This window comes from Lemur catta, chromosome 14 (assembly GCF_020740605.2).
Source record: "Lemur catta isolate mLemCat1 chromosome 14, mLemCat1.pri, whole genome shotgun sequence".
Taxonomy (NCBI): Eukaryota; Metazoa; Chordata; class Mammalia; order Primates; family Lemuridae; genus Lemur; species Lemur catta.
Window position 1 is genome coordinate 7,434,010 of NC_059141.1, and position 14,879 is coordinate 7,448,888.

The 14,879-nt window shown below is 52.8% G+C and overlaps 1 protein-coding gene across 7 annotated transcripts in view; it reads right to left on the reverse strand.

Moving 5' to 3' along the window:
* The window catches only part of DMBT1 (deleted in malignant brain tumors 1), a 68,014-nt gene that overhangs the window by 10,826 nt on the left and 42,309 nt on the right, over nt 1–14,879 (reverse strand). For 4 of the 7 annotated variants that reach the window (XM_045568322.1, XM_045568324.1, XM_045568319.1 and 1 more), the window contains 10 exons: nt 13,708–14,031; nt 12,706–12,738; nt 11,359–11,391; nt 9,522–9,845; nt 8,520–8,552; nt 7,173–7,205; nt 5,335–5,658; nt 4,880–4,906; nt 3,915–3,947; nt 1,095–1,112 (listed from right to left, as the gene is read on the reverse strand). In XM_045568322.1, the coding sequence (XP_045424278.1) occupies nt 1,095–1,112; nt 3,915–3,947; nt 4,880–4,906; nt 5,335–5,658; nt 7,173–7,205; nt 8,520–8,552; nt 9,522–9,845; nt 11,359–11,391; nt 12,706–12,738; nt 13,708–14,031 (1,182 nt within the window). The remainder of the gene's footprint in view (nt 1–1,094; nt 1,113–3,914; nt 3,948–4,879; nt 4,907–5,334; nt 5,659–7,172; nt 7,206–8,519; nt 8,553–9,521; nt 9,846–11,358; nt 11,392–12,705; nt 12,739–13,707; nt 14,032–14,879) is intronic. The other 3 variants (XM_045568323.1, XM_045568320.1, XM_045568321.1) reach the window with 3 other exon arrangements.

Here is a 14,879-nt window from a genome sequence, read left to right on the forward strand (position 1 = left end):
TGAGGGGCCGGGCGCGGTGGCTCACGCCTGTAATCCTAGCCCTCTGGGAGGCTAAGGCGGGTGGATCGCTCGAGGTCAGGAGTTCGAGACCAGCCTGAGCGAGACCCCGTCTCTACTAAAAATAGAAATAAACTATCTGGACAACTAAAAATATATATAGAAAAAATTAGCCGGGCATGGTGGCACATGCCTGTAGTCCCAGCTACTCGGGAGGCTGAGGCAGTAGGATCGCTTAAGCCCAGGAGTCTGAGGTTGCTGTGAGCTAGGCTGACGCCACGGCACTCACTCTAGCCCGGGCAACAAAGTGACACTCCGTCTCAAAAAAAAAAAAAAAAAAAGACTGAGGGAGGGTGGGAGCTGGGAGGTTTGCTCCTGGCCCAGACCATGCTGGGGAAAGAGGGCAGGTGATCTGGGGGCTGCAGGGAGGTAGAAAGCCGAGCTTCAGGAGCGGGCACGGCACGTGCACAGGGACCCAGGCAGGAGAGGTTTGGGAACCTCTGCGTGGAAGGGTCAGGGAGGGGAGAGAGAGCTCCAAGCAGACAAAGGGAGTGACCGTGGGGAGCCCCAGGGGCATCCTGAGGGGGGACCTGTGCTCAGGAGGCCCTGAGGAGTCACTTGAAGGGTGCTGAGGCCGGGCTGACCTCACCAGCCCTGGCTGCAAGGCAGAGAGGAAGCCTGAAGCGCCGGCTGCTGCTCTGGGAAGCCAGGAGCCACGAGGAGGCAGAGGCGCAGGGGAGGACAGACCTGCGGGCCGGGAGGGTGCTGGGAACACCGGGAGCAGGCCATGAGGAGCTGCAGGCCACGAGGAGCGGCAGCCCACGCACGCCCAGCTCGGCGGGGAAGGGTCCATGCAGGCAAGGGTCTGGTGTCGGGGAAGACAAGCTGGAGACCCGAGCCTAGATAGGCCAGGCCACTAAAGGACAGAGAGAGGCCCAGCCCCGCAGGGGTGGGGACTCCAGCTGCAGGGGTGCAGCCAGCGGGGAAGGCACGGCAGGGAACTCCTTAGAGAGTGGGCAACATGCCCCGCACAGTCTGGGCGACAGCAGAGGAGAGGCCTGGACACCCGGGAAGTGGAGGGAATCACGGGTACTCACCGGATGTTAGGGGGTTTCCTAAAAAGAGATAGAAGAAAAGCAGAGATTACCCAAGTGGGGCCGGGAGGAGTGGCCAGAACGAGGGAGAGACACCCCCCAGTGACCCATAGTCTCAACCCCACTGGGGAGTGCCCCCGCGGTCCGCTGAGTGATGCCTGTCGAGAGCCGAAGTGGATTTCCCTGCTGCCCCCTCAGCCCCATCATTATCTGGGGTCAGAGCAGCACAGCCACGGTCATGATGACCATCCCCTTCCACTTGCCCTGAATTGTTCTAAAATCATCCCAACTATCACCAGCAGCAAGTACCATCACGAGCAGCCCCATTGAAATGAGGAAACTGAAGCTTAGAACAGTTAAATCTTTGCTAAAGGTCATAAAGCCATGTGTCCAGCAGAAAGGCCCTGGGTGCACAAACTGGACAGAGATAAAGTGGTCCCCTGCATTGGTGTTCTGCAGTGGACAGGCCAAGGGGACAAGGTGACAAGTTTCTGCCCGCCTCAGCTCTAAAACTGAGCCACAGACCCCATTTGCCACTGGCCTTAAGCCAGCGCATCATCGTGTCATCCTTGAGGTTTCGATACCAGCCCTGACTGTGGGCTCAGCTGTGCATGTTCTGTCACTGAGTGAGCCCAGCGCCCAGCAACTCAACAGCCAAGCCAGGCCCCCACATGCAGGGGAGAAGGAGACAGCCCTCAGCCTGGATCCCCAGTGACCGCTGGGCAACAGCTGTGCCCCTGGGGCAGGTGCCACCTCAGACGTGTTCCCAGCTGCTCTCCGGGAGCAGCCCTAGGACCTGGTTCTTTGACTGCACCTGCGGCAGTGGTATCTCTTTGTGGTTTTGATTTGCATCTCCCTCATGGCTACTGATGTTGACCGTATTTTCATGTGCTTGTTGGCCGTTTGTGTATCTATTCAGAGCTTTTGCCCATTTTTCAATTGGATTATTTAACTTTATGTTATTTACTAAAAAGAGTTACTTATATATTCTACATACATATTCCTTACCAGATATATGATTTACAAACATTTCCTCCCATTTTGTGGGAAAACAGTGGTTTTGGCCTCTAACATGTGCCTACCTAATAGTTCTATTTCTATACTGGGAAATAATTATGGATAAAGTCTAAGTTTTAGAGACAAGGATACGAATTGCAGATTTCTTAGAACAGAAACAGTTATAACATAACATAAAATAAAATATGCTATTGTATATGGTTAAGATTATAAAATATAATTAAGAAAAATCTTCTTTCTCTAGAATTAGTAACTATTTAACCAAATTATGGTACATCTGTACAATGGAAAATTGTGCAGTCATTCAACCTTACTGTATAGAAGTAATTTCAGTGCCATTAAATGCTGATTTTAAGGTCATGAAAAAAAGTATTTGTTATATATACTTAAGTGAAAATAGATGTTATAAAATGGAGTATAAAGCATGCTATACTGTGTGTGTATGTGTGTGCGTGTGTAACATATGCCAAAATGCCAATAGTAATTATGTACTTATTCATTTGTATATCTACTCATTCACTTATTCTGTTAACAAACATTTCTTGAATGGCAGACGTAACGCTAGGTAATAAGGACGTATTATGAAAAAGGCAGACATGGCCTCTGCCTGCAGGAAACACACAGTGTGGCAGGAAAGATAAGCATGATTTTTTGCAAATACACTTCCAATTGTGTAATTCCTCAGCTTAAAACTTTTAAGCAGCTCCCACTTCCCTTAGGATAAAGTCGAGAGTCTTAACCCCCCCATGTTTCTACTGGCCCTCACCCAACTCCCCTGCAGGCACTCTTGCTCCACCCCTTCCTCCTTCAAAGAGCGGAGCTATCTCCCACCTCAAGACCTTCGAAACATCCCTTCTGGCTGGAAGACACTTCAGCAAATGAACCTGTTGCTTTTGTAAGTCCCAGCTTAAGTAACACTTCCATAAAGAACTTCCTCTAGTCACAACTGTAATTCTGTAGTTAACTGTGCATTAAATATTTAATGCTGTGAGCTCTGAGGTGGGAGATGAGTTGTCTTTTTCATCATTCTGTAATTTTACAACCATTCTCGATGGTAGTTTGACCATGCACACGGCAAGATCTTAAAATACTTAACATAGGAAGAGTTAATATTTATCATGTGCATTCTATATGCCAGGCACTGTTTATTTTGGTCCCCTAAATCTATTTCCATCTTAAAGACAAAAATTGGTGAGATATGCGAAGATTTATCTATAAAAATATTCTACATCACAGAATCATTTATACCAATAAAGAAATACAAACAACTTAAATGTCCAGCAACTGGAATCAGTTAAATAATCCATGGCTAGCTGTACAGCAGAATACAATTCAGATATTTAAAATAATGGTGAGAAAATAGTTAATGACACAGAAAAGTAGCCGTGTCATTTTTTAAGAGTAATGGAAATCTACTGAAACATACCCATATAATGAAATAAAAATTACATGGAAAAGCATGATTACTTGTGAAATTATCCATTCGTCTTCCTTTTTCCTCTCAAAGCTTTGGAGATACTCCAAAAAATAAAGGCCTTTAAGTATATTCTTTTAGGAATACTTAGCTCATTGATTCACATGAAGAGGAAATACAACTCTTTAGTTCAAACAAAAGGCATCTTCCCAGCAGGAGAAATGTGAAGGGTGTGAGTGTGCAGGCTGGGTGTAGGGTAGAGCAGGAAGGTCCAGGGGTAGGTTGTGTGCAGACTGAGGAGGGGGGAGGGGGTGTGGTCCACGTTATGGCTAGCCAAGCTTGGGGATAAGAAATCCATGTCCTGTGGTGCAGGTGGAAAACGTGATACTTACCCACAGTGGTTGCAGTTGTTGGGTGCCACCAATCTAGGAAGAAAGTGAAGCTGTTTTAGGACTTTACAGATAATTTTCCAATTCCATAGTCACATGTTTGATGGACAAAGTTAAATTCTTTTTCGTAGTGCAGGACTGCACAGAGCCTTGGCCATTTCACTTTGCACTGTTAATGGTCACTAAAGGCTGGAGTGTGTAGTGCTTCCCAACATATTTGGCCCAAGAAATTTCCATTTTCATTGTGGCACAAACAACACTTTGCAGATTGCTCCCTCAATGTGGAGGAATTCTTCTTACTGGTTTTTGTTTGTTTGTTTGTTTGTTTTTTTGTTTTTAAGACAAGGTTTCTCTATTGCCCAGGCTGGAGTGCAATGGCACAATTGTAGCTATGGCAGCCTCGAACTTCTGGGCTCAAGTGATCTCCCCACTTCAGCCTGCTGAGTAGCTAGGACTACAGGAGAGTGCCACCATGCCCAGCTAATTTTTAAAAATTTTTTTTGTAGAGATGGGGTCTTGCTATGTTGCCCAGGCTGGTCTTGAACTCCTGGCCTCAAGCAATCCTCCTGCCTAGGCCTCCCAAACTGCTGGGATTACAGCCATGAGCCATCGCACCTGGCCAGAATTCTTTATTAGACAAACACGTGTAGAAGTATTACTTGGCAATCTTTCTAAAATGAAGGTCACAGCTCTCCATAGGCTGATTTAGACAGTTATTTTCATCAGAAATGATGGGAGGACCAATGCCTCCTCCCCCAGCAGCATTTCTGAACACGCACTGTCAGCAGGTGATGGCCACAGGGGCTCTCCAAGGCTGAGCTAGACATGATGGGGCCATGAACTCAGCTTGTCACCTTAACAAATTCCAGAGTCCTCAGAGAGAAATCCCTCCTCAGGAGGGACCTGCCCTACTCCTCCCACTTCTGGAAACTAGAGGAATATTGCCGGCTAGCGTAAAACGGACTCACCTGGAGTAGTAGACTTTACTAGGGCAGCTGCAAGAAAAAGAAGGAAATGTAAGTTGGTCTCAGCACTCAGGATGGTGACTGAGAGAGATGCCCAGTCTCTGTTCCCACCTTATCACTGAGAACCTCTGAGAGAGCTGTCCAGCAGAGTCGAATAGTATGTATAACCTCAAGGGTTAGTGTCAAACAAAAGTACTGGGGGAATTTATTCTTATACCCTTAAAGTAGATAGAACCATGTTTGCAGTAGGGACCTACATAAGCAAAAAGCTAAGGCCCACCCGTAGAAAGTCAAAGACAACAAACACATTTCGGGGGTGCTATTTCCCTGTGAAGGTCTCAGGAGAACTGCCCATCTTGCAGAGCAGCTCTGGGAGAGAGGAGTCCTGTGAACATAGGAGCCTTTCTAAGCAGAAAACCACACAGGAAAATAGAAGCCTAATGATCTTCGATGCCCACCTGAGCAGATGACACCAGCGTCCTCATGATGGCCACAGTTATGGGAGAGCCAGCCTCTGTGGGGGCAGCTCCACAGGTAGGACTCGTGCCCTGAGCAGCTCACGTCATCCAGGACAATGGGCCCTGAGCCCTGGCCAAACCGGGCACTTCCTGGGGCTGAGGTGGCCCAGCCACAGCCCAGCTGCCTGCAGACCACGTTGGCGTCATTAGTGTTCCAGCCGTCGTCACACACGGTGCCCCAGGAGCCTTGGTACAGGACCTCCACGCGGCCCTGACACCGGTCACCTCCATTCACCAGCCTCAGGGCCAAACCGGCACCAGATCCTAGAGAGAGACATGAAAACTCACTCTCACCAGTGTGCCCTGATTGGTGCAGCGGCCGGGCACACAGTTCCGTGTCACTTATGCTAAGGGAAAGGAGCCAGACACAGGGCAATGGTCCCATTTCACAGGAAACATCCAGAACAGGGAAATCCAGATAGACAGAAAGCAGATTAGTGGCTGCCGGGAACTGGGGACAGCAGAATTGGGTGTGATGGTTAGTGGGAATGGTTTCCACTTTGGGATGATTTAAATACTCGGACCACATGGTGCTGACGACTGCACAATGCTGGGAATGTAATTAATCCAACCAGGAAGTGCACATTAACATTGTTAAAAGGATAGATCTTATGTTAGGCATACATTTCCCAACAAAAAAAAAGGGAAATATTATTAGTGAGGACTCCACTAAATACACGCACGTGCACACACACACATACACACACACACACACACGCACAGAGTCAAATACATGTGAATGATTTGTAATTTCACATCAATAAGCACTGAAAATCTCTTTTGAGAAGTAAAAAAATCGACCCTAGACAAGCTAATCACATCAGCCCATGTAGTTCCCTCCGGGGGCATCTGTTCTCAGACACAGAAAATTCTCCCCCTGTCCCCGGCGGCGTCCCTGGCTGGCAGACACGTGCTCATCCCCAGCCCTGGACCACGGGGCACAGGGATGGCTGAGGGGCGATTCTTCCCGCAGGGTGTAGAGGACCTCCACCCGGCCCTCACACCAGTCACCTCCATCCTCGAGCCTCAGGGACACACTAGAATCAGTTCTTACAGGGGGACACAAGGACCCTTCATCAATTCCTGTCCTGAGGACAACGAACTAAGACATGTCACCCACTCAGGTATCTTGCTAACGGACCAAGTCACCCGGGCAGCCAGGCACCTCTCAATGCGGCCAGAGGTGAACTCATCACACTGAGAGAAACAGTGAACCCTGCTCTGCCCAGGCCAAGGATGCTCGAGCTATGTAGAAGCACAGTGACACAGGGGAGGTGATGGGTAGGGGCGCCCCACTCCCTGCTCCCCACTGTCACCACACACAGCATGCAGCTCCAGAGCTACAGGAGGCAGGCAGGGGCCTTCCCTTGTTCAGCAGCTTGGTGGCACCTGCATGGGCCTGTCTGGGTTCTGGCAATGTGGTAGGGCTGGCAGGACCTTCGCCAGACAGGTGCAGGCGCCCCGACTCTCACTCCCTCCTCCCGGGCCGGCTGTCCATGCCCTGAGGCCAGCGCCAAGCTGTCAGGAGGCTTAGTGAGCCCCCAGGGTGGCCCTGAGCACCGGGAACAGGACAGCATGGCAGCCAGGCCACAGGCTCCCCGCCCCCTCCAAAACCAGACCCAGGAATCAGTCGTCAGAGATTCTGCCTCCTCCACGACCCCCCACAGTACTTGGCAGAGCACGGGGCCCACCGTGGGCCTCATCCTCCCACTTTCAAATAGAAAGTTTGTGCAGAGGGAGAGCAAGAGGCCCGGGTATCAATAAGCAGGATTGTTTACCTGTTGATGCTTCAGTCGTAGTGGCCGAAGTGTCTGTAAATAGCAAAAACATGAAAGAGGAAAATCAGACTCAGGGGAGGAAAGACCAGGAATGAACAGATGTCTGGACCAGGCATGTGTGGATGTAGCAGATACCCACTGGACATCACTTTTGTCACACCCAGAAAGAGGGAGCACTAGCTCGTCCTTAAGAGTAGGAGCTGTGAGCTGTATCCATGGACTTCCTGGATCCCTTTCTGGTCCTTGTTGCCTGTCCTGCTTTCCTAAGGCTGATCTCTAGACATTCCCTAGGATTGCCGCCATCCAGGCAAGAACACCTGCCCGCAGGACCACCTCCTCCGAGGGACCGATGACCACTCTGCTCTGAACCTCTGCCACCCATGAACTCTGTTTCTAAGCACCTTAAGTAAATCCAGCGTTGCTACTAAAAAAAAGACAATGGAAAAGGCCCTTCCTCTTCTCTCCCTAAATTAACCAGTGGCTTTGCCATTTGACACTTTCTGAGTCATCATGCTTATTTCTACGCCCAATTAAACGCCACATATGTAGATATCATTTTCTCTAGTGGCTTCTTGTAGGTTGTCACAGTGATGGTGAAAACAACGCCCCTTCTGGCTCCTGCCACGTGCACCCCCGAGTCTGCCCAGGTCTCCTGCTCCACAAGCTCATCCGTGCGCAGAGGCCGTGTTGGACACCCCGCTCTCTCCACCTGGGATGTCCCCAGGCCAGTGAGAAAGCCTTTGCCCCTCCTTCCACTCACCCATGAACTGGCGGGCCCCTTTGACAACATGGCCCACGCTCTGCCACTTGGTCTGGAAATGTCACGGACCCAGGGAGCCACCCAGGGGTCCATCAGGTAACCGGTGACCAGAAGCACCGCAGACATTTGCTGCTTCTCGGCCTCCCCCAGGCTCTGCCTCAGCCTCCCCTGCAGGCAGATGGGGCCCTGCACGAGCCGGGGGCATTTCGTGGAGTGAGGGCCGGAGGCATCAGCCTGTAGTATCATTGCCTTCAGCCCAAGGTCAGAGGGCATGGACATTAATCCTCAATAGGTCATATCAGCCCCAGAGGAGAAAGGGCCAAAGCTCCTGAAACCTGTGGCCACTTTTCTGAACCAGGAGACGTATCCTCTGGGCCAGCGTCTCACTATGTGCTGCACACGGAGGTGGAGGATGGGAAGGCAGACACCCTCTGGACCCTAACATCTGTGACTGTCACCGATGCAGTGGGGGGACATAGCATGCTCCACAGGGTCTGCACGGACGAGAGGCGGGTTCTGCAGACTGGCAGGCAGGGTGAGTGTGAGGAAAGAGAAGGGGCGTCCCAAGGAAAGACACTGGGGCTCACCTGGGCTGGGCGTGGACTGGGACTGGGACGGGCCTGTGGTGGAAAGAGAAGGAGGGTCACACACAGCACTTGGTGACTCAACTAGCACCGGAGGTGGGAGAGCCTCGGGATTCACACACTGAGCTCGTGCTCGTCTCGTGTGGACGGACACGTGCGTGCCCGAGCCCACCGTGTACCCCTAGACCTTCACGGAGCTGCTCCCCACACTCCGAGCCCTTGCCTGCACCCCTGGGCTTGAGGCTCCCCCTTCAGATATACTAAGGCCACTGTTAAGCCTGGGACAAGCCACAAAGCCTCTGCATCAACACCAGGGAGCTGCAACAGTGACCCTGAGCAATAACTCCACGAAGACCCCGACTTTGCACTCTCCGTGGCCGTGATCCTGAGGTTGAATGGGGAAACCGGAACATCCTCCAAGGGGTCACACTCTGGAACCCACTGTCCACCTGCCCGGTGAGCACAAGGTCTGTTACCAACCTGCTCTCCGGCCACCCTCACCCCCCTTCCCTATTGCCCTTCCCGCCTGTCCTGAGTGAGCTATGGGCCCTGGAGTCCCTTCCTCTGCCTCAGCTCCTGTGAGCGCTCAGAGTAATATAGTCTTCAAGGACAGGAAACGCTGTACCAGCCCGATCCCAAAGCTGCTGTCCCAGACATGGAGCCTCAGGTATTACTGGGGGTGGGAGGTGGGTAGATGTTCCTGTAGCAAATCAAAGGTTCATGGATTCTGCCCTCAGTAAGCTGGACCCTGGGTCTGAAGGCTGGTGCCCAGGTACCTCCAAGCCAATGCCGGGCACTGCTTGCAGCGGGGGGACCTAAACAGACCAGGCTGTTTCCATGACTATGGAACTGGACGTTACATCTCTAGGCCAGCTGTCCCCAGGTCATCTCCAGCAGTTCCAGGTAACCTTGGCAGGTCTGGGGGTGGGACCCTGAGGTGAGAAACTTGTTTTCTCTGAATAGAGTCTGTCCCACGAACGGGCCCCAATGATCTTCGATGCCCACCTGAGCAGATGACACCAGCGTCCTCATGATGGCCACAGTTATGGGAGAGCCAGCCTCTGTGGGGGCAGCTCCACAGGTAGGACTCGTGCCCTGAGCAGCTCACGTCATCCAGGACAATGGGCCCTGAGCCCTGGCCAAACCGGGCACTTCCTGGGGCCGAGGTGGCCCAGCCACAGCCCAGCTGCCTGCAGACCACGTTGGCGTCATTAGTGTTCCAGCCGTCGTCACACACGGTGCCCCAGGAGCCTTGGTACAGGACCTCCACGCGGCCCTGACACCGGTCACCTCCATTCACCAGCCTCAGGGCCAAACCGGCATCAGATCCTAGAGAGAGACATGAAAACTCACTCTCACCAGTGTGCCCTGAATGGTGCAGCTGCCGGGCACACAGTTCCGTGTCACTTATGCTAAGGGAAAGGAGCCAGACACAAAGGCAATGGTCCCATTTCACAGGAAACGTCCAGAACAGGGAAATCCAGATAGACAGAAAGCAGATTAGTGGCTGCCGGGAACTGGGGACAGCAGAATTGGGTGTGATGGTTAGTGGGAATGGTTTCCACTTTGGGATGATTTAAATACTCGGACCACATGGTGCTGACGACTGCACAATGCTGGGAATGTAATTAATCCAACCAGGAAGTGCACATTAACATTGTTAAAAGGATAGATCTTATGTTAGGCATACATTTCCCAACAAAAAAAAAGGGAAATATTATTAGTGAGGACTCCACTAAATACACGCACGTGCACACACACACATACACACACACACACACACACACAGTCAAATACATGTGAATGATTTGTAATTTCACATCAATAAGCACTGAAAATCTCTTTTGAGAAGTAAAAAAATCGACCCTAGACAAGCTAATCACATCAGCCAATGTGGTTCCCTCCGGGGGCATCTGTTCTCAGACACAGAAAATTCTCCCCCTGTCCCCGGCGGCGTCCCTGGCTGGCAGACACGTGCTCATCCCCAGCCCTGGACCACGGGGCACAGGGATGGCTGAGGGGCGATTCTTCCCGCAGGGTGTAGAGGACCTCCACCCGGCCCTCACACCAGTCACCTCCATCCTCGAGCCTCAGGGACACACTAGAATCAGTTCTTACAGGGGGACACAAGGACCCTTCATCAATTCCTGTCCTGAGGACAACGAACTAAGACATGTCACCCACTCAGGTATCTTGCTAACGGACCAAGTCACCCGGGCAGCCAGGCACCTCTCAATGCGGCCAGAGGTGAACTCATCACACTGAGAGAAACAGTGAACCCTGCTCTGCCCAGGCCAAGGATGCTCGAGCTATGTAGAAGCACAGTGACACAGGGGAGGTGATGGGTAGGGGCGCCCCACTCCCTGCTCCCCACTGTCACCACACACAGCATGCAGCTCCAGAGCTACAGGAGGCAGGCAGGGGCCTTCCCTTGTTCAGCAGCTTGGTGGCACCTGCATGGGCCTGTCTGGGTTCTGGCAATGTGGTAGGGCTGGCAGGACCTTCGCCAGACAGGTGCAGGCGCCCCGACTCTCACTCCCTCCTCCCGGGCCGGCTGTCCATGCCCTGAGGCCAGCGCCAAGCTGTCAGGAGGCTTAGTGAGCCCCCAGGGTGGCCCTGAGCACCGGGAACAGGACAGCATGGCAGCCAGGCCACAGGCTCCCCGCCCCCTCCAAAACCAGACCCAGGAATCAGTCGTCAGAGATTCTGCCTCCTCCACGACCCCCCACAGTACTTGGCAGAGCACGGGGCCCACCGTGGGCCTCATCCTCCCACTTTCAAATAGAAAGTTTGTGCAGAGGGAGAGCAAGAGGCCCGGGTATCAATAAGCAGGATTGTTTACCTGTTGATGCTTCAGTCGTAGTGGCCGAAGTGTCTGTAAATAGCAAAAACATGAAAGAGGAAAATCAGACTCAGGGGAGGAAAGACCAGGAATGAACAGATGTCTGGACCAGGCATGTGTGGATGTAGCAGATACCCACTGGACATCACTTTTGTCACACCCAGAAAGAGGGAGCACTAGCTCGTCCTTAAGAGTAGGAGCTGTGAGCTGTATCCATGGACTTCCTGGATCCCTTTCTGGTCCTTGTTGCCTGTCCTGCTTTCCTAAGGCTGATCTCTAGACATTCCCTAGGATTGCCGCCATCCAGGCAAGAACACCTGCCCGCAGGACCACCTCCTCCGAGGGACCGATGACCACTCTGCTCTGAACCTCTGCCACCCATGAACTCTGTTTCTAAGCACCTTAAGTAAATCCAGCGTTGCTACTAAAAAAAAGACAATGGAAAAGGCCCTTCCTCTTCTCTCCCTAAATTAACCAGTGGCTTTGCCATTTGACACTTTCTGAGTCATCATGCTTATTTCTACGCCCAATTAAACGCCACATATGTAGATATCATTTTCTCTAGTGGCTTCTTGTAGGTTGTCACAGTGATGGTGAAAACAACGCCCCTTCTGGCTCCTGCCACGTGCACCCCCGAGTCTGCCCAGGTCTCCTGCTCCACAAGCTCATCCGTGCGCAGAGGCCGTGTTGGACACCCCGCTCTCTCCACCTGGGATGTCCCCAGGCCAGTGAGAAAGCCTTTGCCCCTCCTTCCACTCACCCATGAACTGGCGGGCCCCTTTGACAACATGGCCCACGCTCTGCCACTTGGTCTGGAAATGTCACGGACCCAGGGAGCCACCCAGGGGTCCATCAGGTAACCGGTGACCAGAAGCACCGCAGACATTTGCTGCTTCTCGGCCTCCCCCAGGCTCTGCCTCAGCCTCCCCTGCAGGCAGATGGGGCCCTGCACGAGCCGGGGGCATTTCGTGGAGTGAGGGCCGGAGGCATCAGCCTGTAGTATCATTGCCTTCAGCCCAAGGTCAGAGGGCATGGACATTAATCCTCAATAGGTCATATCAGCCCCAGAGGAGAAAGGGCCAAAGCTCCTGAAACCTGTGGCCACTTTTCTGAACCAGGAGACGTATCCTCTGGGCCAGCGTCTCACTATGTGCTGCACACGGAGGTGGAGGATGGGAAGGCAGACACCCTCTGGACCCTAACATCTGTGACTGTCACCGATGCAGTGGGGGGACATAGCATGCTCCACAGGGTCTGCACGGACGAGAGGCGGGTTCTGCAGACTGGCAGGCAGGGTGAGTGTGAGGAAAGAGAAGGGGCGTCCCAAGGAAAGACACTGGGGCTCACCTGGGCTGGGCGTGGACTGGGACTGGGACGGGCCTGTGGTGGAAAGAGAAGGAGGGTCACACACAGCACTTGGTGACTCAACTAGCACCGGAGGTGGGAGAGCCTCGGGATTCACACACTGAGCTCGTGCTCGTCTCGTGTGGACGGACACGTGCGTGCCCGAGCCCACCGTGTACCCCTAGACCTTCACGGAGCTGCTCCCCACACTCCGAGCCCTTGCCTGCACCCCTGGGCTTGAGGCTCCCCCTTCAGATATACTAAGGCCACTGTTAAGCCTGGGACAAGCCACAAAGCCTCTGCATCAACACCAGGGAGCTGCAACGGTGACCCTGAGCAATAACTCCACGAAGACCCCGACTTTGCACTCTCCGTGGCCGTGATCCTGAGGTTGAATGGGGAAACCGGAACATCCTCCAAGGGGTCACACTCTGGAACCCACTGTCCACCTGCCCGGTGAGCACAAGGTCTGTTACCAACCTGCTCTCCGGCCACCCTCACCCCCCTTCCCTATTGCCCTTCCCGCCTGTCCTGAGTGAGCTATGGGCCCTGGAGTCCCTTCCTCTGCCTCAGCTCCTGTGAGCGCTCAGAGTAATATAGTCTTCAAGGACAGGAAACGCTGTACCAGCCCGATCCCAAAGCTGCTGTCCCAGACATGGAGCCTCAGGTATTACTGGGGGTGGGAGGTGGGTAGATGTTCCTGTAGCAAATCAAAGGTTCATGGATTCTGCCCTCAGTAAGCTGGACCCTGGGTCTGAAGGCTGGTGCCCAGGTACCTCCAAGCCAATGCCGGGCACTGCTTGCAGCGGGGGGACCTAAACAGACCAGGCTGTTTCCATGACTATGGAACTGGACGTTACATCTCTAGGCCAGCTGTCCCCAGGTCATCTCCAGCAGTTCCAGGTAACCTTGGCAGGTCTGGGGGTGGGACCCTGAGGTGAGAAACTTGTTTTCTCTGAATAGAGTCTGTCCCACGAACGGGCCCCAATGATCTTCGATGCCCACCTGAGCAGATGACACCAGCGTCCTCATGATGGCCACAGTTATGGGAGAGCCAGCCTCTGTGGGGGCAGCTCCACAGGTAGGACTCGTGCCCTGAGCAGCTCACGTCATCCAGGACAATGGGCCCTGAGCCCTGGCCAAACCGGGCACTTCCTGGGGCCGAGGTGGCCCAGCCACAGCCCAGCTGCCTGCAGACCACGTTGGCGTCATTAGTGTTCCAGCCGTCGTCACACACGGTGCCCCAGGAGCCTTGGTACAGGACCTCCACGCGGCCCTGACACCGGTCACCTCCATTCACCAGCCTCAGGGCCAAACCGGCATCAGATCCTAGAGAGAGACATGAAAACTCACTCTCACCAGTGTGCCCTGAATGGTGCAGCTGCCGGGCACACAGTTCCGTGTCACTTATGCTAAGGGAAAGGAGCCAGACACAAAGGCAATGGTCCCATTTCACAGGAAACGTCCAGAACAGGGAAATCCAGATAGACAGAAAGCAGATTAGTGGCTGCCGGGAACTGGGGACAGCAGAATTGGGTGTGATGGTTAGTGGGAATGGTTTCCACTTTGGGATGATTTAAATACTCGGACCACATGGTGCTGACGACTGCACAATGCTGGGAATGTAATTAATCCAACCAGGAAGTGCACATTAACATTGTTAAAAGGATAGATCTTATGTTAGGCATACATTTCCCAACAAAAAAAAAGGGAAATATTATTAGTGAGGACTCCACTAAATACACGCACGTGCACACACACACATACACACACACACACACACACACAGTCAAATACATGTGAATGATTTGTAATTTCACATCAATAAGCACTGAAAATCTCTTTTGAGAAGTAAAAAAATCGACCCTAGACAAGCTAATCACATCAGCCAATGTGGTTCCCTCCGGGGGCATCTGTTCTCAGACACAGAAAATTCTCCCCCTGTCCCCGGCGGCGTCCCTGGCTGGCAGACACGTGCTCATCCCCAGCCCTGGACCACGGGGCACAGGGATGGCTGAGGGGCGATTCTTCCCGCAGGGTGTAGAGGACCTCCACCCGGCCCTCACACCAGTCACCTCCATCCTCGAGCCTCAGGGACACACTAGAATCAGTTCTTACAGGGGGACACAAGGACCCTTCATCAATTCCTGTCCTGAGGACAACGAACTAAGACATGT